The sequence below is a fragment of the Trachinotus anak genome, unplaced genomic scaffold, assembly GCF_046630095.1.
Source record: "Trachinotus anak isolate AG129_WGS33_773 ecotype Australia unplaced genomic scaffold, CSIRO_AGI_Tana_v1 ptg000001l, whole genome shotgun sequence".
Taxonomy (NCBI): Eukaryota; Metazoa; Chordata; class Actinopteri; order Carangiformes; family Carangidae; genus Trachinotus; species Trachinotus anak.
Genome location: NW_027273852.1, coordinates 5,406,941 through 5,433,117, shown reverse-complemented (window position 1 = coordinate 5,433,117; position 26,177 = coordinate 5,406,941). Strand labels below are relative to the sequence as shown.

The window sequence follows — 26,177 nt, the reverse complement described above, 5'->3', positions numbered from 1 at the left end:
TCTAACATTTTCAGCTTGGATTTTTATTTTAACCGTGTGTGCAAGACATGCTCCAGTAGGTCATGAGCATACAGCATACAGAACAAATGGGTTTTGCTATGACAAGTAACCATGTCAAAGTAGAAATGTCAACAAAACTAAGACTGACTTCTCTCAAGCTTAAATTCGGCATCAAGAACAGTCTGTACAGCAAGGCTCAAGAAATGTATTCGGTACTACAACGTGAGCATGAAAGCAGGAGTTACATCCTGACATCCCATTGTACTTGGTACTGTGCGAGTTCAAATTGAATCCCAGAAGCTGAACAATAATTAAACTTTGTTCCAAACTTGACAAACTAGAGTGGTCTCAAATCCATCACTTGTTTTCACAAGTCACATATGACCAAGGAAGAAGGGAGTACACTTCCTGCTGAGTCAGGTCCAGTATGTCATGAGGCCATCTTCATTAATGAAGTGTTAAGGCTGTGTCTGAAATCTCTCCCTCATTCATGACTCCCGATAAAATGGGCACCACATAGTAGATACATTTACGCAATCAGAATGCGAACGTACAGTGGTAGAGGATCAATGTAGTCCTCCAAATAAATAAAATAGCGAGTGATTTCGGACACAGCCCCAGTCTTCACAAAACTCATCATTCTTTCCTTTCCAACAAAACAATTCCTCCACACATTCAGAAATTAAAAACAAAACTAAAAGAAATCAGCCTTTCTTAACTGAAACTATGTGAACATAAAAATGCTGTCCATTGTTGTAGTTCTGTGTATTTCTGAGCTGCTTAACAGCAACACAGCCAATACTGAAGCAGTATATCAAGAAATATTTTAGGCAGCTAACACATGGCAATGACACCAGTATGTCTACCAGTCGGCATAAACACAGAGGTATGAGTCTTATAGTCTGTGGAAACTTCACATTTGTACCAGAACAGCAGCCAGTCTTTTCTTTACAGTCCATTAGTCCACTTAAGGTCTTCTACCGCAGCAGCCGTGAGGAGGAGTTCAGGTGCTTTTTGGAGGCTTGATGTCAAAGTGTTTGAAGCTTCATTCTGATTACACATCGGTACATGATGCTGTGTTTTACTGTCTGAAGTCAGGCTCTTTCTCTAGCTCACTGTTATTCATGCAAAATGACAAAGTGGAGAAAATAAAGGTAACAGGCTCATCTGTGTTCTCACTGCCAATACAATGAGTATCAGTGATTAGTGTATGTAGTGATCACTAAATCTGAACCACTAAATCCAATTATGTTTATTCTTGTTATTGTAATTTTCAGAGCTGTGTTTTAGTGGCCTTCACTCCAAATGAGTGATACAGTATCTTTCTCACACAGAATGACTTTCTAGGGAAACCAAATAGTAAATTTGCCTCATGACTTAATTAAGGGACCAAAAACATCTAAAAGTATGAATGAATAAACAGATTGTACTGAGTTTAGCGTCGTCTGGAGTGGCTCCTGTCTCTACTGTTGCTGTGTCTCCTGTATCTTCGGCTGTAATGGCTGTGACTCCTTCTCTCTCTACTTTTATTGCTGCTCCTGGAGCTGCCTCTGCTGTGTCTGCGGTGACTATGTCTGTGACTCCTCCCCCTACTGTAACTCTTCCCACTGCTGCTCCTGCTCCTGTCTCTACTTGAGCTTGTGCTCCTGCTGCTATGGCTGTGTCTCCTGCTGCCATAGTGACTGTAGCTCCTCCTGTAATGACTGGAGCTCCTCCTATGGTGGCTGGAGCTCCTTCTCCTCCTGCTGTGGCTGTGGGAGCGCCTCCTCCTCCCTCTGCTGTGGGAGCTCCTCTCTCTGTTGGAGTGGTCCTGCTCCCTCGCTTGCTCCCTGCTATGTCTGCTCCTCACCACCTCTTCCCTCCTTCCCTCCCGGCCTTTCTTCCTGTCATCCCCTCCTCTCCTCTCCGCCATTGCTCTGTTTTTCCCTGAAACGTGGGCTTGTGCGGTAGATTTGGACATTTGTTTCTCTTTGCTCTCAGCTGCCTTCACTCCATTCATCTGGCCCAGTACTCCCAACATCACATCAGTGCCACCAGGAACAGAGGCCTCCTCAGGGGTTACAGCGCCAGCCTGTTCCCGTGTGTCTGGAGATTTTGTTGTTCTTCCGTCACTCTTCTTCAACAGGTTGCAAAGCAGTCTCTCTCTTAGCTCCTTCTCTCGGCGCTGGAGCTCCAGTGCTCGCTCCTTCTCCACCTCCACCCTCCGGAGCTCCTCCTCCTGCTTGCGTCGGCAGGCCTCCAGCTGCTGAAGGCGGGCTAATTCCTCCTCCTGTCGCGCCTGCTCCTGCCTTTCCTGCTCCTCGCGTTGAGCCCTCTCTTTCTCCTGTTGCTGCTGCTTCAGGGCCTGTGGAGGAGAAGGCAGCGATATAGGTTCAGATAAAAGAAACAATAAGATTAAAAAGAACTTAAATAAAATCCTGTGAAGTTTGTCAGTTTATCTTGTGCAAGCTGAAGATTAATGTTCCTAAATATTTTGCTATTAGCACCATCATCTCCGAAATCTAAGTTAGTCATGACAAAGCACTGCTCTACCTTACTCTCAGTCAATATGATACATTACAATGTCATCAAATTAATTTTCGGCAAAGTACACAAGCTATACATAAAGCAATATTCAGTTAAGAAAACCAATACAACCAAGTTCTCTCCAAAGTTACCAAAACCACCTACCAGCACCTCTAAAGCACTTCACTTGTAAAATCTCAGACAATCAGACAAAAACTGAAGTTCATTTCAGCACACATTAACAGGTTAGAGCAGCCTTTCACTATAGTTTCAATATCTAGGTTGTATCTTAATATGACACAGACATGAAAAAATGTAAATATTATATTTTTTACCATTTTAGCAGCTGCATGTGGAGAGAGTGGAGGCCACATGTACTGTATGATCATAGCATAAACCCAGCGTAGGCTATAATTATATTATGTCAATAATTTAACAGGTGCAGGGCAGTATTTTTCCAGTGCACTCTGTGTGTGTGTGTGTGTGTGTGTCTTTCACATTTGGTTTAAAAAATTGTCTGGTACAGTGTTGGCAAGTATAATGCAAACATGCAAGTATACGTATTAAAATATCCAATAAATACTCGTATCACAATCAGAAGTGTATTACCATATGGAGGTGTATTTTTTCTTGTGTGCATGTCGTACCTTTGCCCTCGCCAGGAGCTCAGCGATGAGCCGTATAGATTCCAGGTTGCGCTGAGCCAGCAGTAGCCTCCTCTCCTCCATTGCAATCTTCATCTGCAGCTTCTTCTGCTCCTCCTCCTGCTGTCGCCTCACCCTCTTCAGGTTCCTCCTTTGCTCTCTCTCCCGAAGCTTCTGCTCTCGTTTCCGCAGCCTCTCCTCCTTCCTCCTCTCCTTCTCCTCCTCTTCCTGCTCCTTTTGCTTCCTGAAAAAGGTTAGTTTGACATCTGTGAATATCTGCTGGTATTTCCATTCTTATTCTTGTCTAATAGCACTACATAGTAATGCATTACTTCTCTTCTCAGTACTGAGTACAGTTCTGAATTAATATTTCTACTCCAGCAATGATAACAAATTGATCTACTAAATTGTTCCTTTCATCATACTGATGATGAATACCCAAACACTCACTTAATGCTCCTCATACTAAGCCTCTCATTGAAAGGTAGTTTATAGCAGATGAGAAAAAGTCTGTGTGAAGGGATTGCAATTTATTGTACATTATTTTTATTTTTATCTCAACTTGAATATTACTCCCTTTAAGAGAGTCATTTTCTCTACCAAAGAGACACCACGCACTTTATAGTGAGACACACTGTAAATTTCAGGAAAAAAAACTGTTCAGTCATGTTCATGAGCGAAAGTGTGAGTTAAACTGTATTTTCTAATATTTGCGATCTGCTAGCTAAGGTGAATGACACTTCATTACAATACCATGTGTTTGAGGTCAGTGCTGTTTCACACTCGGGGCTCTTATTTATTATAAACAAGCCTTCCATTGCTCTTTTGTCTTCCATCATACCTCTCCTCCTCTTTACGGCGCTCTTCCTCTTCCTTCTCCCGTCGTTTCTGCTCCTCTCTCTGCCTCTCTAGCTCCTGTAATTTCATTCTCTCTAGGCTCCTCCTCTTCAGAGCTGACTCACTTAGGTGCTTGCTCGTGTCAAAAGTCACCTGGACAAAACACAAATATACACAGAAACAAAGTATTTTTATTGTGTACATAGGGTAAAGCACAAAATTATCTTGGTTTTTTAGAGGAATCGCTCTTTCAAAAACCCTATCAGCGTTTGGGCATCTATTAACTTATTGCTGCTTTAACAAATCTGTCTTGTGGTATAGCAGTAAAAAGTCTCAACTGTCTTGTCACAGTGGAGAGTAAAACAACTCCTACAAATGGGTGCTCTAAAGGGTTTTGGGAAATTCTGGCATGGAAGATCATTTCTTCCAATGAAGAACAGATGGTAGAAAATGTTAATTACAGCAGCATCATATTGATATTGTAATCAACAGTATGCAGTTGGATAATGTAATGATAGTTGCTGTTAATTACCACAGTGCCTTGGGTAAAAATGACTCAGTACAATGCTGATCAGACTGGTTTATGTCATATGCAAGCAAGATAAAACTCATGTTCCGACAAGAGCGGCTGAAAATATAAGATGCTCTCTCTTTCTGTATTTATGTGACTTAACAACAGAACCATCCTACAATATCTTATTTTGTGTCTCACTTCTTTTATAGAGAGACCCTCCTTTACTTCTTCAACCCTAATTTAGATTTCACAGTGAGGCTTTATTCTGTGGATTAAGAGACCTTGCTCTCCACTGCCCTCATTACCTTGGAAAGAATGACGATGCAGATTCAATTCTCATTCCACTAAAAGGTCTTAAAGCTGCTCTGTAACTCTGAGCAACACAATACACAACACAAGCAAAATTTCAGTTGCAAGTCACTGGTGGCCCTACACACAAAAGAGAAGTCTCTATATACACCTTAATGATGAATTAAACTCTTGAGTTTCAAGTTTGTGCTGATCCATTTGTGTCTCTCGGACTGAACCTGGATAACCATCCATTAATGGGAAGCTTTTAGCAGAGTGGACATCAATTTACCCCAAACAGCCTAAGTTCTGAGAGGAGCAGTCAAATAATGGGGGGACCAAATGCCTCTCACTGTGGTCTTGCCATTGCCATTAACATGCCATAGTACAGTGCTATACAACTAAAGGAGCCTGTGGTACCTTGATGTTGCAAGCCACTGCCTTTCCATCATCTCCTTTGAGCATCAGCTTCATGCTGCGCAGAGTGTCCATGGCCTTGGTGAAGCCACAATATTCCTGGTACTGGACATAAGCTTCAAAGTTCAGATGGCCCCCAAAGCTGAATGTATTGAAGTTCTTGTCCAGCATTTCCTCTCTGTATGGGTCCAGCATGGGGATGTCAACATTTCGCACCTACAATTAAAACAGTGGCATATTTACAAAATTAAATAATGTTATCTTTTTGGTGATTTAGGACATTTCTTGCAATATTTAACTCGGGTGTCTATGTAAGTGTTCTCAGTCAATCCCTAAAATATAATGCATACAATCACAGTTATCTCTTTGAATTTAATTTATTGAGCAGAACAATCTTTATTAACTTCCACTTATTACAAAATTCAATACATGCAGAATTGACCATTTCGAGGGGGGATTATAGCAATGATTTTACACCCCCTCAGAATGCCATTTAGAGTAAGGGTCAGTGCTCCAAAAAACCTATAGTTATTACAAGGTTTATATAGAGATACTGTAAAACCATCCTTGTCTATGCCAAGTTAATGGGCCCAAAAAATTAAGAATAGGTCCTTCAGTAATGTCCCACGTGGTATGTCTTCAGTGGAGCGTGCATTACAACAGGTGTGTCCTACTGCCTAGTGTGAAATGCATGAACAGAAATATGTACCACCTTGCCAAAGGTCTGGAAGACAGCAATGAGGACCTCTTCAGAGGGCCGGTCTGGGAGCTGGCTGTCCTTCTGGCTGAACCAGCGGCAAGGAAGCCCCTCCAGGTGGATAGTGTCAGGTCTCTCTCCTGGCAGTGTCTCATTCATGTCCTTGGCGTCGCGGAAAAATGAGTCCCAGTCATGACGTGTAGGGAAGTCCACCTTATTCTCTACTGCACGTACCTGAAAAAAGAAAGGGAGAGAGGCATTGTTGTACATTCAGTTTCCAGTTTGTCAGGGAAACCTAGCTAAATCTAATGCAGTCAAATACAACAGCCCCGTTATTATTGAGGCTGCAGTTTGTGATTCTGTTTAAGTGTACTGCATCACACTCAGGGGTGTTTTCAATACTTAGTCTCTCATTGATATAAATGAGATGGGAAAAATATTAGCACTTGTTAGTGTAACACTGTGCAACTCAACTTCAGCACAAACTACAACCTCCAAAATAACAAAGGAAGTACTGATTAAAGATCCTGCAACCAGCAACATAACCTGAAAAGCTTCACTATAGTGTCAGCCTTACCTTCAGTACATCAGTAAATCCACTGAGTTTGATGCTCTTCCCATCCAGACGACTCAGCAGACTCTTGACCACTGTCTTGTTTTCCACCTCTCCCTCAAAGCGGATGAAGTCCATGGTGCTCTTGGAGATTCTCAGCGCTGAAAACTGCTCTGGAGCTACCATAGCCTTTACCCTCTCCATTACTTCCCAGTTAGAGATGCTCTTGCCTGGGAGCTTGAGCTGGGGCAGAGCCACACTGACAGTCATTTTGGCAATGGGCTTGAGGTACAGGTTGTACTCTGCAGAGAGGCACACTGCCTCTGTAGTATCATGGACGATGGTGGTCATTGTTGCAGATCGATGAGGAAGCTGTAGGAAGTGTGAAGAGACAGTTAAGACTGATAACACATGTTTTCTGTTCCAGAAATAACCCTGAATTAGTGGACTATTTTTCTGCGTTCTCGTTCCAGTATATTAAAAGTGTGAGCAGAAATAGTGGATTAAACATTCAAGGTTATGATTCAAACTGTCCATATGCTGCGCTATCCTGTGGAGGTATCCCCATGCCAGGCTCAACAATTAAAAAAATCGATGTGCTGCACTGTTGCAAACGCACAGGCCTGCAATATGAATTAACATCGTTAAAAAAATAAATATCACACCCCGCCTCACCCTTATATATTTGTGACACATCTAAATCAGACTACCGCATATAACCTTCAAACCTAAGTGTTTGGTTCGCCTGATAATTTAATTTATACAGAAAATGTAAGCTAGAGAACTATCGACAGATTTGTTTTTCTGACATCTAACTTTAGCGAGTGCTTTGTCTCACAAAACCTTCAAGCTTTACACAATTGAGTTAGCTAGTTGCTGACATGGCTTTAAAGGAGTTATGTTGTTCATGTTGAGCCGCTGTTAACAAACGCCACCAAACTCTGGCCGCAACGTTAAACGCGTAGCGTTAGCTGTACACTTTAGCTAGCATTAGATCCTGGTGGGGGATAAGCTCAAGGACTGTTAAGTGAAACAAAAAAACAATGTCAATAATTCATAGAGCACACTGGATAAAACGTTACAAAAGTGAGTGTTTTGGTGAATAACAACAGCTAACGTTAGGGCCATTTTCAGCTAGTTGCACGCTAGTTAGCTTGAATTGCTGTGTAACTCTATCGGTTCAGCTCTCAAACAACGTCCGACTCCTTTTACATACTGTTATACTAACGTCAGGCTTCACAACAAACGTAACCAACACCTACCTAACAGAAGTTAGCCTCCTGGTACAAAAAAAACCAACAAGCTTATTGTATTGGTTTACAGAGACCCAAACAGTGCCGGAGAAATAATAGAAAAAAACCAACTACATGCCACTTCCGCATGCTGTGAACTTTGACCTTCAAAACAGCAGCACTGTCGTGGCGTTATTTCAGAACAGTGACACCACGTGGAACGATTTGTACAAGAAAAAGTAGGAAATAAGAATATGACAAAAATTATTATTTGTGTTTTTAGTTTGTTTGTTTGTTTGTTTGACAACATTGAATCATGTGGGCATGTGGCTTTCTGACAAAGATTTATACAGAATTAACTAAATTTAATTGAAATAAAAAGCACGGGATTGCTTAACTATTCATCCCATCTGATATGACACACCCAAATCATCAGGCAGTTAGTTTTAGGGTCACATAATTATTTAAATGTAAATCATCTGTGTATTACTATTAGGTAAAAAATCATATTCATATCACTTTATAGAGATCTGTTTTCACTTCGGCTTTAAATGCTCTCTTCTGTTGATTATCATCAAAGAGACACAATAAATCTACTTTGATTCAGTGTTGTAAAACAATAAAACAAAATCTCTAACGGCAAAAGAACAACCGACAATGCACATTTGTCACTAACTTCATGCCTACTTGGCACAGTCAGTCACAAGTTAGGCTTTGTGTGAATGTCATCATCACTGTGGTAACTATTTGGGGTGAGAGAGATGCAGATAGACTGGACATGGATTAGTCCAACAGTGGAGGCTCCAGGCAAAAAAGTTGGCACAGTTTCTCTGAAAAGATGGCAGAGGAATTTACATAATAGGCATTAGCCCCTCCGCTGTGTATGTAGGTCAGTAGCTGCAGTCAGACAGCCTCTCTGCTCTGTCCAGATCAGCAGTCATCTAACAGATAGGCTGCCTAAGGCAACTCTGGAATACACAGGCCGAGGAAAAATCATCCCTTCGCTGACCTCTATAAATCTTTTTTTGCCTTGTAGAGGAGGGCAAATAACAGCGATCAAAGAACATCAAAAGAGCAGACTATGAATCTACAGCATTTACATTTACACAAGCAACACATGCGTAGTATGTTATGACCATTTATATGTAATCCTGATTTTATATGGTTGATTTGATCTGGTAAACATGAAATACAGAACAAGCCCAGACATGAAGCTGGAGCATCACTGCCACAAGAGGATTGTCAGAGTTGTAGTTATCTATCCAGTCACAGGCACTGAGTACATTGACTTGTAACGTACCATGAATGTCAACATCCTCTGCCTTTTGCATTTATCCCCAGTGGCATGGCATGGATAACAGGCTCAACTACATATAATAGAAAAAACAAAATCATAACTACCATAACTTGTCCTGTGTCACCTCTTATCATTCGCAATATACAGATAAAACTGATGTCTGCACTTTAAATTATTCTAAATTGGCATTATATGTTACGTTTTAGATCCTAACCCTAACAACATTTATCCCCAAACTAGACCAGTGTAGACTCACTTTCAATCTTTAGAGGACGTTTGGTCCATGTAACAATAGAAGTGCATGCACACATGCACACGCACACACACACACACGCACACACAGGCACACAACAGGTGCAGTATGCGGACTGGCTGTGAATATATTGGGTCTGGTGTTACACAGGCAGCTTGTGGACAGGAAGCCGTGGACATGCTGTAAATGCTGGATTAAAGCTGGCACAGAGGGTCATCAGATCATCAATTATTCAGCACCACCAGACAGGGACAATCCCTTGGTGTCAGCAGGAATGGCAGATGAAGTAGTGTGCTTCATTTGGGGCTTTAATGCATTGGATGACACACCAGTGTTCATGTTTGATTTGCTATTCTGACATTACAATGATAATTTATAAATAGTGGATATCAGTATAAGAATAAAACTAGAAAAAAGTCTACTAACTGAGCATTGATTTGAACATTTGAACTGAACAGACCACTGAGTCTAATTTTATGCAAATAATTATTGCTTTATCATATTGAAAGATGAGACACAAAGAGAAAAATGACAGTGACAATAGTGTTTTCACACCACATAACAACTTCACAGTATTTCACAAAGAAGACATAAAAATTAACAGTGCACAGCATCTACATTTCCCCTATTCATGCAGATGAAAAAGTGATGTCAAAGTACATCTGTATAATACATTTCCACATCCAAAATGTGTCATCCATACAATTACATGAAGCCCTATGATTTGAGTACAAATGCTACAAAAGGAACATTCATGAAACCTAGGATGTGTCATTGAGTAAGTACGGTTCACATATTTGGGGAAAAAAGTCAAAAAGTCAATGTGCTCCTCAGCTAATCATACAGCATATTCTGATCTAGACTCTTCAATATTCACAGATGAACAGATATGATTAATGAGCAGGTGACTGTGTACATGCAAAGTTAGACCGACACATGTGGGCAATATAGACTTTAAAATCAATATCATATGATGCAGTTTGTTTGATTGCATATTTACTGCAAAACTGATCAGCACCATGCTGGGTGTCCATGTCTGTGGTGGTCCAATTCTAATTCACATTATGTCTCTGTTCTCTGGGGATTGATTGAATTCTGCATGAAACAGTGAATCTGTGCAATTATTCAGAATATTTTTTGGAATGAAAATAGTCAAAGATACGGAATTACATATCTGTTAACACTGTGAGACGCAGCAACTGACCTTCAGAGACTCATACCACTTAAACTCCCCCACAAAGAAGGTAACAATAAGTAAACCAGTCTCAGTAGATTTGAGGTACATTATGGTCAGTGGAAAAAGGTATATAAACATTGCCAGCTTTCCCTGTGCTTCCACCCTTTGAAACAGTGGTACTGATCAGTGTCTTTCTATAAGTAATTGGATCTGACTAAAGCCATGACAGCCTCGAAATATTCCCCTATCAGTGAAACCAGCCAACTTTTAACAACTGTGGATCAACGTAAATGAAAAGGTATAGAAAATTACATTGTCTCATTTATACTTTTATTTATGCAGTAGATTATACATCTAAATGTGTAACAATTTGGTCACCCACTTAAACTGTGTATACAATGTTAAAATGTAAGTAAGACCTGGGACCAAAAACAGCTGTCGTGGTTTTAGTTTAAGCAATTTCCTCCCATTATCGCCGACCACCTTCAAAGTGACAAGTGCAAACATGACGACTGTACATGGTTGTTTAGACAGACGAGAATTCAGTGGTTACAGCAGTTTGAATATTAAAATCTGCTACTTGAAAATTAAAAAAGGATTCATTCACATTACAGAAATATACTAAAAAATCAGCACCAACCAATCTAAGGAGGTTGAAATGAAGAAAATAAGTCCTACAAATATATTACTTTACTCTGCAAACAATGACATGATTTTGTAACAACTGTGTGGAGTCAAACCAAGTGCTATTCTCAAATCCCTCGCCACTGTGAGTGAAAACTTAAGTGAAAACTAAATACAGTTTTGCTGTTTCTTTTGCCTTTACGTGAACACTGTGATAGTGTAAGGTATTAAACTACAACTGGTGTAATATTGGCTACCTGCTCTAAAACAGAGCCTAAAAATATATAGAAAAGTCCATTAACACATAAAAGCAATTCAAAGAGCAGTAGTTCAGTTTTCAATCAATAAAAATCAATGTCGCAGCAAAAAAAAAAAACAAAAAAAAAAAAACAATCTACGTGTCCTCCAGTTAGTGGTCAACAAAAGCCTAACAACTGCAATAGGAACAAAAATAAGTTATATATAGAAATAGAAAAACATATTTGTAGTTATTCATTTAAAATCCTGTAATAATAAAACTTTAAAAACAGCTTGACAGCATATATTAAGATGTGTACTTTTAATTTTGGTCATAAAAATGTCGGACCTGTCAGCTTATTAAGGTGAGTAAACTTTATCCTGTAAAACATGTCAAACTGGTTTAAATATCTGTATCGCTGGTGTAATTTCATCCAAACAGGTTGGACAGTGGTCGGGTTCGGAGAGGACTGCTGGGGAGCTCCTCTCCTCTTCCCACCTCACCTGTGTCCCTAAAGGAGGCACTGTGGATGATCTGGGCTCGGTGGCGCCCTCGGTGCAGCCTGGCGTTGAGCCGGCTCAGAGACGACTTCCTCTGCATGCCCCCTTTGGTCTTTCCTGTCCCGACTGCCTCCTCTGCTGCCTCAGCTGGTGGATTCAGTAGCCGCAATGGGTTGAGATTGCCCTGGAGGACTCTAGGAAACCTCCAGCCACGCCCACCTCCCCCGCTGCTGCCATTCGCGTTTTCGCTGTCTGACTCGGCCCCCGGTGAGGTGACCACTCCCTCCTCCTGCAGGTCAGCAACCAGTGGTGGGGGAAGGTACTGGATGGCTCGCCTCCCGCTGTAGTCTCGAGCCTCAGGGTCGGCTTCCCAGTCGGACAGCAACACACGAACCACCTGTCAATCACAGCACATCAGATTCATACATGGGAAACTCAGATACTGAAATCTTCACAAGGAATTTACTGGTGCCTTACTGGCTAAGATTTGAAATACTGTAAATCTGCTAAAATCTGCTGAAAAATATATTATATGAAAATGTGTCTCATGATTAATCAAGCATATTGACATTGGGCCATGTCTGCGTAGATATTTGGATCCCTTTTTGCAACCAAAAGCACAAAGTAGACACAAATTGCACCACCAGACATCCTAATTTCTTAATGTTAGTGAAGATTTTCAGGTTGTCAGACTGTCACCTTCACTATTAGGAACATCTTTTCAGTGGGATGTGTTTGGGATTAAGTTAATCGCAAGTGAAAAAACAACAGTTAATACAAATTAAGTTTGTTCTTTCTTTTTCTGGATTGTTTACATGTTGAAGACCTCTAATGATTCTGGCTGGGGCGGACTGGCTTTAGATAATTATATGCTGCTTCAGAGAGCACATGACACCCCACCACCACCACTGCTGCAGTAACTCACCTGTGTGTGTCCATGCATGGCAGCCAGGTGTAGCGGTGTGTATCCAGCACTCGATCTCACATTTACATTCACAGGTATGGCGTTCTCCTTGGCGAAGGCCAGCAGCTGGGAGAGCAGCTCAGCTTTGCCCTGCTTGGCCGCCCAGTGGAGGCAGGTAAAGCCAGTAACAAAGTCTCTCTTGGCCACTAGGCTGGGTTCGACAGCTAGCAGGGGCTGCAGGCTTTCCCATAGGCCGTCAGAGGCGCACAGCATCCACTCGTGCTCTAGTGGGTCCAGGGTCACTGAGGCACAGTCTTCATCAGTGGCTGAGGAGAGGAGTGATGCTGAATCGCCATCACTCCTCACCGAGTCCCGAAGGCGTGAGCCACGGTTGATCAGAGACCTCCGAACCTGCAAAAGGAAGAACAGGAGAGAGAAATCAATTGTTTTGTATTTCACCAGATAATACAGTAGTTCTTTAAGAAAGCTGTTTTACCAATACCTTTCTAAAGCATTGCTTCACAGGATCTCAGTAGCACCATATATAACAGTTTTGAAAGACCGGATAAACAAAAGTAGGCCTGACGTCAGGGCCCTGACCACAAATGTTCATCACAATAAAGCATTCAATTACTGTTAATTGTATGAAGACATCTTTGAGTATCAACAAATCAAATTGTCAGTTTTGTTGCCTTCTGATGATCAGCAAAAGAAGCTTATAGGTCAACCTGCTCAAGAGTTACGACAAGCTATGTTACATCACCGTGTCAAATCACCCAGTTACATAAGACAGAGTACTGTTGCTGTGGAATTACGCGTCATGCATATTACATTCATGATCACGCCCCAAATGGTGTTTTGTTTTCCATCTGCTATCAAAGCCTGCGCTCTGGGTCATGCTGCCACTTACGCTATAGCGAAGGCAGGGGAACCTGCTCAGTTTCATCTATGGACAGCCGTGTGCTATTCAGGTTTTTGGTGCACACCCAAAGGGGACACACCTGCCATGTCACAGCTTTAGGTGTGGCCAAAAGTATAACACTGTTCAAAGTTTCAAACAATCAAAGCAGTGCAGCAGCATTTTTCTGTTACATCTGAATCAGTTGATTTTAAGAGGCCCATACATTTATAAACAGACTTTCTTACAAGCTTAGATTGTTACTTGTTCTAACCGCTATGCCCTGTAGCTTTGAAAAGCTAAATAAATTATGACTTATAACAATGATAATCTACTCTGAAGCTTTTTTTGCCTGGGAAACACAGCATCATACCTGAGGAGAGCTACTCATCATCAGCTCTATGAAGTTCCTGCGACTTCCCTTGGGCGTGTTAATGTCTCCAACAGGGTCCAGCCCCTCCAAGGCGCTGTCTTCAGATAGGCAGCTGGACAGCATGGCACGCTGGGAGCCTTTGGACACCCTACGTGCCCCTCTCACTTGCCATCCAGGGTGAGCCTGGTCCATATCTGGCATCCCAATAACTGGGGCTGACTCTCGCCTCCTCCTGTCCCTCAGCTTCACCTCCCCTCCTCCACCAGAGCTAGGTGTCCCTGTGTTGGCCTTACTCTGGGAGGCGGTTGCAGGTTGTTCATTGCCATTTGACTGCTTGTTATTGTCCAGGCCTGCAGGAAGTTGGCCGGGTACTCCTGTGAAATCATTGAACATGTTTTTGTCATTGCCATTCAGCTCTGATACTGTAAGATGCGGTTGTTGACTACATGTTGCAGAATTGAACAGGTTGTTGCATGAACTCCATTACATCTTGCATGAGTATACACATACTCTCTCTTTATTATTATCCTGATCTGTTATATCTTTTTTTTTTTTGGTATAAATATACATCTTTGGCATTAAAGAGGCCACAGTTGAAGAGCATAATCCTGGGAGTTTGGAAGCTTTAGTCTAAATCTATACAGAGCAATGGCAGAACCCTGACTCTTGATAGTGTTCATCATCTGGTTAGGAGACAGTACAACCTTACCAAATTAGCAAATGATAAAAACATACAGTTACACCTAAATATAACGTTGGTTGGATGTGTAAAGACATGCAGTAACCAATTTACTAAAGTATAAGCAGATCAATCACGGGCAAAACAAAGAATAATATAAAATTAAATTTGCACAAATGGTGCATCTCCCTCACCTGTTTGGTCACCGTTGTCAGGGTTGCCGTTGACACTGTTATCCACTGTCTCCTTGATATTGCCATTGCACTCCGCTTGGTCGTAGCCGTCCACGTCCACACGCATCACCGACCCCGCGCCGCCTTCACCATTCAAACACACAAATTTCACACCGTTTTCCACCTTCACGAAACCCACGTTGTCCACAATGCGTTTCAGCACATCGCGATCCACTGCTTCCTTCGACTGGTCATTTTCTCCCAGACCCGATAGGAAATGATCGATCAGCTCCATCTGTTGGACCCTCCCTCCCCTCTCCATCAGGAACTCCTGCACGGCTTGCTCCGTGCATTGGGACGCCATCATCATCCTGCACGGCCCAAACACAGCGCACAGGATAATCAAGCTGCACAGAGACGTTTCAAAATCACTCCATGACTGGGGTCGGTGGCAACGGATGACAGCATCTTCTTGTCCGGCCTCCTCCTCTCCTCCATGGTGAAGACCTGTGTCGGGCTCCGGCAGATAGGGGTCGCAAGTCGCTGAAACGACAGAGCAAACAGCTCACCGCAGCAAAAATCATGCTGCGTTCCTGTGCACCTCGTAAAGTCAGACTTTCGACAATTCGTAAAATAGATCATGTAGTAAAAGTATTGTGTTTTTTTGTTTGTTTGTGTGGGTTTATTTAAAGTCTCAATTTAGGCCCGATGACGTGAGAAAGAAGTGTAAATATACCGCAATAGCTTACTAAAATCCGGTGATTGTCTGTTTTTTCTAGACAAACCATGGCAATCTTGTAGGTCAACATCATTCTCTGTTAATGGTCAACAGACACACAACAAATGCGCTAAAGCCCGTGGAAACTTCAATCAAATGAGTGAGAAAGTAGTTACAGAAATACTTAATTTACACAGAATGGTGTATTTATAGTAGCCAGTCTTCTTAAATACATATTTTATCCTAAAACCTGAGTGAGATTTGGATTTTTTTTCTTTCAATTTTAACCGAACAGGCCAAACAAAATACTTTTAAAATTATTCTCAAAATTCTTCGTATTGCTTGAGAATTTTCTAAGGTCAAAACTCACTTCTAACATCATCAACATCGGGAATAGCTGCATAGTTGTGCAGAGTTTGGATTTACAATTTTTTTCTGACAGTCCATAACATACTATGGAAGCGACTGAGAAAATCATGTTGCGCCGTACCATTATACAAAAAAAGGGGGGGGGGGTGAGATGTATTAATACAGTAAATTAATATTGTTTGACTACAGTTTCCCACAGTTGCAGTATGTTTTGCTCCTTGAAAGTGATAGGTGTTCGAAATAGACTTACAGTTTGCCGCATTTTACAGAATGTTAGTTTTAAGGCAAATTTATAAACTAAATATTTCACCTCATTCCTATGTTTTTGTGGGTGGTGTAGTCTGTCCAGTTGTCGACGGTAAACGCTGTGAGGCGGTACTGACCAGGATTCCAAAAAAAAAAAAAAAAGCCGTCGGTCATTAGTTAGTTTTGTTGTATTTTTTTGTGAAACTATCTTGGGTATTAACTTCTGTCTAAAACTATGGCTTCTTCGGATGTTGCTCGGCAGCCGGTTAGTATTTATCTTCCTTGTATTGACAAATGACAGTGTTCTTGACAGTTGAGCAGGGAGTGTCCAGGGCTACCATTATGTTAGCTCCCGCTAGCCTGAGGACTAGTTTTTGTCTTTCAAGTTAGTGTTAGTTTAGTTTATTTTAGTTTGGTTTGGTTTAGGTTAAACCTGACAGCGACGTCGACATATATCAAGAATGTCAAGCGGGTCTCTTAACTTTGATTTTCAAATACTATACAGGTATTTTGTATTGCAACTTTCACCAAAATACACCCGCGGGGGGCACCAACCGGCTAACACTACGCTAGCCATCCAGTAGTCAAAAGTTTCTGAAAATAGTTGTGTGCTTCACGGTTGAAGACTCCTGTGCTGCAGATAGCGACACTGAAATTGCCAAAATTGTAGCTAAGTTACGCAATACTAGTAAGATTTTTAGGTAACGCTAGCTATGAAGCTAGCTCGATAAGCGCCACTAAATCGCTAAGTTTTTGAATGAAATTTGGTGGTCACGTACTCCAACCACGACATTTGACCAGAGATAAACACGTTGCTGAAACCTGCGTGAACATTATTGAGTACAACTATCAAAAGTTGGAGATCTGTCATGAGTAATTTTATACCAGACTCTACCGATACTCTTGGTTTGTAGTAAGTTCAGACAGGGAAAGGTCAGATGATGAGAACGGAAAAGCAAAGTTTTAGGAAGATGAATCAGAAGTGTTTTCCTATGTATCTGTCTGAGTGGGTGGGATACGGACTTACAACTTTTAGAGCGTGGTTTTATATCTTTTATATTGGATGTGAAGAGAGACTTGTAAATGTAGCACTCCAAAAAATCACAAAGCTGTCAAATTTCTAAGAAATCGAGATGTGCATGCTCAAAGGTAATGTATCGAACAGTAATTGTGTGAGAATAGTTTAAGTTGATATCTTAATATGGGTTAGTGTGTATCCCTGAAACAGAATTTTAATGTATGAAAGTGGTATGTCAGTCACCCACAGAATTACCCCCTATGACAATGCTCACTGGATGTAAGTGAATAAAAGTTTTCATTCTATTATTGGCTGCTGTAATGATCTCACTTCCTTGGGGTAATAAATGTTCTTATTTTGTGAAGAAAATAGCTGCAGCATCCTGAGAATGATCTGATTGTGTGATTTCTTCCTCAGGATAAAGGAGTCCGGCCCCTGTCCTTGGCAGGCCATGTGGGCTTTGACAGCCTTCCAGATCAGCTTGTCAACAAGTCCATCTGCCAAGGCTTCTGCTTCAATATTCTCTGCATTGGTACATACACATTATACAACTCCAACACAGATACACACACACATTGTAACATTATGCTAATATTAATTCTGAATTGCTGTCCGATTTTAAAACTCTTTTCCTGTTGCACCTTAGTTTGAATGCATTCTGACCACAGTGGTAATGCTGGACAACTTAGTATCAGTCTGGTGAATGTGGCTTTGTGTTAGTAGTTGATATGAAGTTATAGCAGCAGTGCTGTGATAAGGCAGATGCTGGTTCAAATCTGTGGTAAAAATCCTTGATATCCACTGTTATCCACTGCTAAAGTTTAAGGGTTATTCGATTTTTTTTTTATTTTTTTTTATAGGATTGTTGATGCTTACTGTACAATATTGCATCTCAGCCATGAAGTTTAAGAATTAAAAATTGTGTCACATCCTTTCCTGGCTCTAGGTGAGACCGGTATTGGCAAGTCTACTCTGATGGACACTCTGTTTAATACCAACTTCGAGAACTTTGAGTCATCCCACTTTGAGCCTCAGGTGAAGCTGCGGGCCCAAACCTACGACCTGCAGGAGAGCAATGTCAGACTACGCCTCACTGTGGTCAACACTGTGGGCTTCGGAGACCAAATGAACAAACAAGAGAGGTGAGAGAAGGAGAGTGTGTGGCAGTGAATAAGAGTCTTAAAGTGTCTTTAAGAGAGTTTGGGTGTTGTCAAGAGTGAATGTGTTTAAGAATGAGTATTTAGGTAAACATCCCATTTAATATTTACAACCTTTGTGAACAAATTTTTGTTCACTCACGTCACTGATCAGCCTTCTCTGTCTTCCCTGTAGCTATCAGCCGGTGGTAGACTACATCGACAGGCAGTTTGAGAGTTATCTGCAGGAAGAACTAAAAATCAAGCGCTCTCTACACAACTACCATGACTCGCGAGTCCATGCCTGCCTTTACTTCATCTCCCCCTCAGGTCATTCTCTCAAATCCTTGGACCTGGTCACTATGAAGAAACTAGACAGCAAGGTAGGCGAAGGACCACTGTGTGTGTGGGTGTGTGTGCTAAAGGGTCAGACCAGTGTTGTATAATATATCAGGTGGATTTTTATAATTCCCTTTTTTTGTAGGATTTCTAAAGCAGCATTTTGGAAGTCCCAGACAAGGATAATCATGACATTTTTTGAATTCTTCGAGGAATATCAAGAAATGACAAATGGCTCATTTTACTGCCACATCAACAAATATACTGTGCAAGTTGTTTCATACAGTAAGTATATTAGGTTAAGAAGTGAGTTAAACAGTTTATGCTTGATCTAGAAAACAGCAGTTGACACAGATGATTGTATCAAAAGATCTAGAACAAGCAAATAAGTGGACCTTGAGTGGAAGCTTCTCTGTCAACTACTGTTTCCAAGATCAAGAATAAACTGTTTAGCTCATTTATTTATATAAAATATTGGCTCATAAAAGTATACCAAAACTGTTTCCCTCCATTGTGGAGATTAGTTAGGATTAGTTTCTGAAACTTGTTCTGTGTGTAACTCCTTTGTTAACTCATTCATTCATAAGAGCTGTAAATCAAGATTCCAGAAACAAATGAATCATAATTGCTTGGCTTGATGACTGACGTGTAGTGTCACATGATTTTTTAAATTGCCACATTGTAATGTTTGGATTGCAATACTTATTCATTTCATTGTGGGTATTCTGAAGAACACCAAGGTGTATGTGAGCATTGCATAAAAAATTGATTATAAACTGATGTGTATGCGCGACAGCAGGTTCTGAATCTGGGGCTGTGCTGTGGCTATTCCTGTGTGTTTTTTGTCTGACTGTTGGGAGTGGTTCACTGTCCAACTGGCTAAAACCCCTCCCATCACTCTTGAAGTGGTCAGAAACTTTCCCATGCTCTCTGTGTGCAGTGACTTTGTGTTTCTTTGTGTGTTTGTGTGATTTCACTACTTTGGAGTGTCAGTAGCCCCGGATTTGCGTGTGAATAGAGTAGAAAAAGCAGTGGAATGCTGTAATCACTTCACGGACACACACTCGAGTTGTCCTTTTGTGTCACTGTACAGATACAAACAGAAAGAGCCATTTGTTGAATGTGCAGGATTGACAGAGAGACAGTCCATCACTCAGACAGCTGTTGGAACAGATCTACTAGCATTGTTTTGTTTTCCCTGCTGGGATCACTGTGTATTCTGTATGTGTGTACGGGTGTGTGGTCTGGCCCAGAAGCTTGTCTAGTGACAGCAGCTCATTCCAGGCCTCTCTCTCTGGTACGACAACATGACGAACCGACAGGAATGTGGGATGACCTGGAGAGCAGGGTGGGCTGCTGGGCCAGAAATAATATCAATAAACTTGGTTTATATAAGAAACATCTTAAAAAAGAAATGGAAACAAATACTGCTGGAATAGTCAAAGTTCTTGTTGAATTGTACTGTTGTTTGTACTTTGCAAGAGTCAGACTAATTGGTGCCTTTTTAATGTTTCTGCATGCAGTTTCATGGTATGTCGGTCAGATTAGCTTGTATTAGCCCAGTTACTAGCTTAGTTCTAAGTTTAGGGAGGTAAGCCTTACCCATTCTCTCTTAACAAACTGTTTCATACAAAACTACTTTCAATACACTTGTGGCGACACCATTATGACTACATTATGATATGATATTATATAATTTTTGGTATTGGTGAAATTAGTGGCTGTGATTTCTCATAACAAATGGAAAAGATGCTCTATTGTATCTACAGCCCTTTTTTATACAGGCTGTTCAAGGCAGGAATATAGCACCTTTGTTTGCACCTTGCTGTTGTATAAGAAATGTACAAACATTCTTGGACATTGTTGTTCAGCCTTTAAGCCGACAGTAGGGGTAGTCACAGTGCCAAATCAAAGAAAAAGTCTGTGGCAGGAAAGATGCCAACTCTTGTGTTCTGTGTTCTCTCAGTACAACCTCTGAGGACACTGGCATACTATCTAAAATCACAGACTGGGCTGGCAATATTCCAGCTTTGTTTGGTTCAGTGTAAAAAAAGGAAAATCAGCATAATGAAGGGTCTTCTTAACAGTAGTATAGCAGTATCTCTGTTTAAAAGGGGCTCATGATAAGACCTAAGTTGTAATAAAGTGAAATTTGGAGAAAATTCAGTGGTTTCTTTGTCTTACCCCTTGCTGCCATCGAACCATTTCAAGCAGAGTGACTCATTTCAACCTCCCTACCTGCAGAATTAAAATACAGTGACCTTGGTGCTCCCTTGAATTCATTAGCCGTAGTGTCTAGTGTCACCTCTTCTTAATTTTTGTAGCCAGAATATTGTTTGTCATTTAGTTATAACAATTATAAATTAGTTATTATGTTGGTTGTGTGTGTCTTTTTTAAGCTTGTAGATATAAGTAGTAGATAATAATAGCTGAGGAGGAAAAATGTGTTAATGAATGTGTGTCCTCTCTTGCTGTAGGTGAACATTATCCCAGTGATTGCCAAAGCTGACACCATCAGTAAGAGCGAGCTGCATAAGTTCAAGATCAAAATCATGAGTGAGTTGGTCAGCAACGGCGTCCAGATCTACCAGTTCCCCCTGGATGACGAGACCGTGGCCAAAGTCAACACTACTATGAACGTAAGAAGAAACACACATACACGTTTTTGAAGACATCTCAAAGTGCTAGAGTGTCTCCCACAGTTTTCTCACCAGGGTCTATAGGTTGAGGTTGCTTTTGTGCATTTTCTTGTTCACAGTCATCAGTCTTACAGATGTACAATATTATTATTTTTTTAGTAGTAGTAGTGTGAATCTCACTATGTTATATATTTGTTTTTGCAGTCTAGTTTCATACTGTGTCTGGTTTTGTAGGGTCATTTGCCATTTGCTGTAGTAGGCAGCACAGAGGAAGTCTCCGTTGGCAATAAGATGGTTAAGGCTCGTCAGTATCCTTGGGGCGTTGTACAAGGTAAGATGGATCACTGTGTGCTTCTGCACAACTTGGCTAGCATTACAAAGATCTTGTTGTTAATTGATGTAGTGGACTAGATGGATCTATTAATCCCTTCAGACCATTTTTTTACAGTTGCAAGAAAGAGCTCTACACAGTGTGATTTAATTTTGAAATCAGTACATTCCTGTTCAGTGGGCTTACCGTGTAAAAACTTGACCTGTCCTACTTTAAGCAGCTGCCAGCCTACAGTAAAATCTGTCATCCCTGTGTCTGTCTGTCCCATCCTGGTTTAAATTCTGTTTCAAAGGCTTTTCTAGCTTGACATAAAAAGATCCAGAGGGACAACCATATAACTTGTCTAATGTCTATTTGATGTGTGTGTCAGTGGAGAACGAGAATCACTGCGACTTTGTGAAGCTGAGAGAGATGCTCATCTGTGTGAACATGGAGGACCTGAGAGAGCAGACACACACTCGCCACTATGAGCTGTATAGACGCTGCAAATTGGAGGAAATGGGATTCAAAGACACAGACCCAGAGTGCAAACCTGTCAGGTGAGCTGCCAACTCTCAAACACCTTCATCTGTACAAAGAAAAACATACAACTGACATGACATAGAATTTTTCTGTGTGTGTATGTGTCTATTTATATATATGTGTGTGTGTGTGTGTGTGTGTGTGTGTGTGTGTGTGTGTGTGTGTGTGTGTGTGTGTGTGTGTGTGTGTGTGTGTGTGTGTGTGTGCATGCATGCACACAGTTTGCAGCAGACTTACGAGGCCAAGCGTCAGGAGTTCCTGGTGGAGCTGCAGAAGAGAGAGGATGAAATGAGGCAGATGTTTGTGCAGAGGGTGAAGGAGAAGGAGTCTGAGCTGAAGGAGGCTGAGAGAGAGGTAAGAAACATGCTAGATGTGCATCAGGCCCATGAGGTGTGAGCTACTGAATTGATTTTGTCAGACTGATATTATTTTGGAAACCACAAAGCCGTTCTGTTACATTTAGCCAAATCTTTGTGTTAGCCCTGTGTAATTAACTCTTTATTTAGTTCCTACTGAAGGTAGTAATTTGTTCTCATTTTATTTTAAAATATATTCAAACATAGATGATTTTACCAACAGTCTTTCTTTTTTATTTCTGAGGTCATCAGCAAACTAAAGAACATTTAAGTTTCATAATGTTATTTTCTTTTACTGGATAAAATCTAAATAAAAACAATATTTCTGCTGCAAGAAACGTAACATTTTTTTGGCATTTCATATCAAATTTGGATTTAGTGTGAGAGAGCAACCCCACTATGATACTGGAATGAAATGGTAATTTGTTCTCCGTTGATGCCATCCTTGAAATTATCTTAACCTTGTTCCCTGGCAATGTGTGTGTTTCAGCTGCAGAGCCGTTTTGAGCAGCTGAAGCGCCTCCATGCAGATGAGAAAGCAGCCTTGGAGGAAAAGAAGAGACTCCTGGATGAGGATCAGAGCTCCTTCACAAAGAGACGAGCTGCTGCTCAGCTCCTGCAGGCCCAGAGTCTCACCGCCAATGGCAAGAAGGACAAGGACCGCAAGAAGTAAGAGGCTTCTCTGAAATTTGATGCTTCTATTTTATATAAATATTCATAATCCTTTTCACATCTGTTGGTTGTGATGGTGAAATTAAATTTTCTGAGTCATTACTTGCACATGTATTCCCTTTTGCTGGGTAAATTGACATGGGGCAACAAAGAAAACAACATGTGGTGGGTTAGTGCATTTGATTCCACTTGTGGTAACTGCTTATTAATAATTAACATTTTGCAGTTTCAGACTCAATCAAATATTGATCGTGAGAATGTTTTTTTTCTCTAGTTTTTGACAGTATAAACAAGGACAGAAGAAGAACATAACATAAATGACTGAATAATGAAATGGAAAAAGGTTATATAGGTTAAAGATTTAAGAGGATAAAAAGGTACCTGTGATTTATGTCAAATTCAACAATAGTATGTGATGTATGTTTTCTCTGCTGTAAAATCAATTCTCAAGTCACTGATGTACATATGTCTCTGTCTTGGTCTCTCTTTTAGTTCTGGCTTTATGTGAAGACTCAGTGAAGCAGACTCCACTATGACCAGTATAACCAGTGGCATTCTGTCCACATCCTTTCCAGCCCTTTGTGGCCAGTCTCAAACACTAACCAGGAAAACCCCACACAAACCAGCTGTGTGTGCAAGTGTGAGTTTGATTATGTGCCAAAGTGTAATGACTGTACCCAAGAACCCTGTGTACACTTTCCTCAATTGTATTTTTAATTTCCTTTGTGGGTTTTATACCTCTTTGTGTAATATTTTATATTTATCCTTTCATTTTTATATAAAACATTTATTTTCATATACCTCCCTCTTCACTCAGACTGAGGACACCCCAGTGGATTGATCCTCACAGACTCCTCACTAGATGCTGCACACAGACATTGATAGGTACCAATAATACAGTTTATCAATCACATTTTATGTCTGCCATATCTTTACTGTATCATAAAGGAATCCTCCTTTATAATGCTGCAAACCAGTCTTGTGACCTTCCAAATAATGTATAATGTACTTGTAATTTATTATGCAGCCCCTTGCAGACATGTACTTCATGAGGTAAACTTGCCAGGGGTTTCACATATTGGTCTCAAAGTCTGAATTCTTCAAATGCCCAAGACTTTTTCAAAAAAGTAGCGTTAGCAGACTGTCCATATAGAACCTAGTAAAATTGACATAACGCATCCAGCTCAAGTTGTAATTTGATTGATTTCATGTTAAAGCTACAAGAGGTTACATTCTTTTATTTTTTAAATAAACAAAAGTAACTAACAAGTAACTATAATATAAGTATCTTTTCATAACTGGGCAAAAGGAGAACAAAAAAACACAATAATCATGAGACCTAACTTTTCTGCTTTCAGCCATACCAGCCATATATACCAGGAAACTCCAGCAACATGTTTGGATACAATATGTAATTTAAACTATATTTTGGCACTGCCCTTTGCCCTTTTGTATGAAATAAGCAGCAGAATTGATACGAGAAAATTCATCAGGCGATCTACAGGGTTGATTTCAGTAGTGGGAAGCAGGGCACATCAAGCACTCATAAAGCTAGAGAACAATATCTAATCTAAAATAATAAAATCCATCACCTTACTATTTTTCCATTTAATCACTGTTCTCTAGCAGTGATGTTCCTGCGGTGAGAAGGGATATAGTATGAGCCTTCCAGCATATGCAGCCATATTGCAGACATGTTTGAAAGGCTAAATGTGCTATTAATATAAGAACATATATGGAGCTAAATACAAATGTTACAGAATCCATGTCTGTAAAGGCCTAAGCAGTATCTGTGATCATTTCTGAAGCTTGATCTAGTGCATTCATTATTTGTCATAAGCATGGTCACAGGGCATTATAATTCCTTATCCTTTTTCTGTATTATGTCTGCTTTTTTTCCCGCACCTTCTTGATGCTAAAAGCCTTTAATATGAGCACACCAGCATTACTAAAACCTGCAGGAGTCACACTGATACTCTTGTTGTTGATTCACTTCTGCATGTTGAACTTCCCCCGTCCAGTCAAAGGTTTCTTGGAGGGTGAAGCCGAGGCTTGGTTTTGGATTAGGTACATGTTACAGCATATATTTATATATACTGTGTTTTACTTGCTCCCCTATTTTTCCTGCTGACACTAACAGTTGAAGTTTGGCAAACCAGTCTGTCTGAAAAGAGCTGACTTACAGCAAAAAAAAAAAAAGCATCATGTCAAGTCAGTGTTTGCTGAGGGAGTAAAGGAAGAGGGGGGAGATGCATTTGTGACAATATTTTAAGCATTTTTTATATTCACTTCTCCCTGGTGTCATGATTAGACAGGGTTTCACACCTCGTAGCCTTTTACAGTACAGAGTAAACCATGACACTATCATGCTGGTTTTCAGTACAAGTGTGATTTCTGAACCAACACTTACTCACAAACGCTGCCACTTTATATTCACACTAGTGCTTAAGATGTGTTAGTGCCTTACCTGTGTGGAGCTTACACACTATCCACTTGGACATCCAGGGAAACACACTGATGCCTAATGGAGTAAAGCCTGTCTGAGACCCATTTGTACTACACATGTATTTAAGGAATAAACAGTGTTATTTGGGAGCTTTTGTCCTTCTTTCTAAATAAATCTTTGTATTTTTGTCATGACACACTCTTGTCTGTTTGTTGATCTCACATCTATGCTACCAACTGTCGATCAGTGCAAAAATATTTAACACAACTGTAGATTTCACCACAGCATCTTCTGCTCACAATACTCCTGATCTAGGTCCTAATGAAGAGAAATCTGTTTCTCTTATTGTGTTCTGGGGACACCTTACAGTTAGAGAGGTGACAGGAAATTAGGGGAGAGAGAGAGCGAGACGGGAAGTGACACAGCAAAGGTCCCCGGCCAGATACAAACTGGGGACATGGCGGTTCATGGGTGACGCCTTAAAGCCAAGGTCAACAGGGCGTCCCAGCAATTTGTCTGCGCTGTGTTGACTCATTCAGTCTGTGAGAATATATAGCAACACCAAACCAATTTGATTCTATT

The 26,177-nt window shown here is 40.7% G+C and overlaps 3 protein-coding genes across 4 annotated transcripts; 1 reads left to right on the top strand and 2 right to left on the bottom strand.

The window, feature by feature from the left end:
• Nucleotides 1–7: 7 nt before the first annotated feature.
• akap17a (A kinase (PRKA) anchor protein 17A) lies at nucleotides 8–7,855 on the bottom strand. Its single transcript, XM_071506592.1, has 7 exons — nucleotides 7,718–7,855; nucleotides 6,480–6,827; nucleotides 5,918–6,136; nucleotides 5,209–5,421; nucleotides 3,991–4,139; nucleotides 3,153–3,393; nucleotides 8–2,344 (listed from the first exon to the last, which is right to left on the bottom strand). Exons 2-7 carry the CDS (start codon nucleotides 6,804–6,806, stop codon nucleotides 1,436–1,438), a joined length of 2,058 nt encoding a protein of 685 aa, XP_071362693.1. The 5' UTR covers nucleotides 6,807–6,827; nucleotides 7,718–7,855; the 3' UTR covers nucleotides 8–1,435.
• Nucleotides 7,856–9,704: 1,849 nt separating this feature from the next.
• sowahca (sosondowah ankyrin repeat domain family Ca) lies at nucleotides 9,705–16,292 on the bottom strand. Its single transcript, XM_071506288.1, has 4 exons — nucleotides 14,825–16,292; nucleotides 13,952–14,325; nucleotides 12,702–13,091; nucleotides 9,705–12,173 (listed from the first exon to the last, which is right to left on the bottom strand). Exons 1-4 carry the CDS (start codon nucleotides 15,171–15,173, stop codon nucleotides 11,706–11,708), a joined length of 1,581 nt encoding a protein of 526 aa, XP_071362389.1. The 5' UTR covers nucleotides 15,174–16,292; the 3' UTR covers nucleotides 9,705–11,705.
• On the top strand, nucleotides 16,244–25,791 carry septin10 (septin 10). 2 transcript variants are annotated; one of them, XM_071506406.1, is made up of 10 exons: nucleotides 16,244–16,401; nucleotides 17,572–17,686; nucleotides 18,101–18,296; nucleotides 18,487–18,673; nucleotides 21,107–21,268; nucleotides 21,503–21,599; nucleotides 21,970–22,138; nucleotides 22,343–22,475; nucleotides 22,968–23,146; nucleotides 23,642–25,791. In XM_071506406.1, the coding sequence occupies exons 1-10, from the start codon at nucleotides 16,372–16,374 to the stop codon at nucleotides 23,655–23,657; spliced, it is 1,284 nt and encodes a 427-aa protein (XP_071362507.1). In that variant the 5' UTR covers nucleotides 16,244–16,371; the 3' UTR covers nucleotides 23,658–25,791. The 2 variants fall into 2 exon arrangements, with proteins under 2 accessions (XP_071362507.1, XP_071362586.1); XM_071506485.1 differs by lacking the exons at nucleotides 16,244–16,401; nucleotides 17,572–17,686; nucleotides 18,101–18,296; nucleotides 18,487–18,673 and adding an exon at nucleotides 18,781–18,914.
• Nucleotides 25,792–26,177: the final 386 nt, after the last annotated feature.

What these genes read in the sequence shown, in the direction of transcription:
- septin10 (XM_071506406.1), top strand. Translation starts at nt 16,372, where the DNA reads ATGGCTTCTTCGGATGTTGCTCGGCAGCCG. An exon ending in AAGTCAACACTACTATGAAC is followed by an intron (nt 21,269 to 21,502) that starts GTAAGAAGAAAC and finishes CTGGTTTTGTAG; the next exon opens with GGTCATTTGCCATTTGCTGT. An exon ending in TCCTTGGGGCGTTGTACAAG is followed by an intron (nt 21,600 to 21,969) that starts GTAAGATGGATC and finishes TGTGTGTGTCAG; the next exon opens with TGGAGAACGAGAATCACTGC.
- sowahca (XM_071506288.1), bottom strand. Translation starts at nt 15,173, where the DNA reads ATGATGATGGCGTCCCAATGCACGGAGCAAGCCGTGCAGGAGTTCCTG. An exon ending in TGACAACGGTGACCAAACAG is followed by an intron (nt 14,326 to 14,824) that starts GTGAGGGAGATG and finishes ATGATTTCACAG; the next exon opens with GAGTACCCGGCCAACTTCCT. An exon ending in CCATGCATGGACACACACAG is followed by an intron (nt 12,174 to 12,701) that starts GTGAGTTACTGC and finishes TGTGATTGACAG; the next exon opens with GTGGTTCGTGTGTTGCTGTC.
- akap17a (XM_071506592.1), bottom strand. Translation starts at nt 6,806, where the DNA reads ATGACCACCATCGTCCATGATACTACAGAGGCAGTGTGCCTCTCTGCA. An exon ending in GATTTACTGATGTACTGAAG is followed by an intron (nt 6,137 to 6,479) that starts GTAAGGCTGACA and finishes TTCTTTTTTCAG; the next exon opens with GTACGTGCAGTAGAGAATAA. An exon ending in CAGTGGCTTGCAACATCAAG is followed by an intron (nt 4,140 to 5,208) that starts GTACCACAGGCT and finishes TGTTTTGTCCAG; the next exon opens with GTGACTTTTGACACGAGCAA.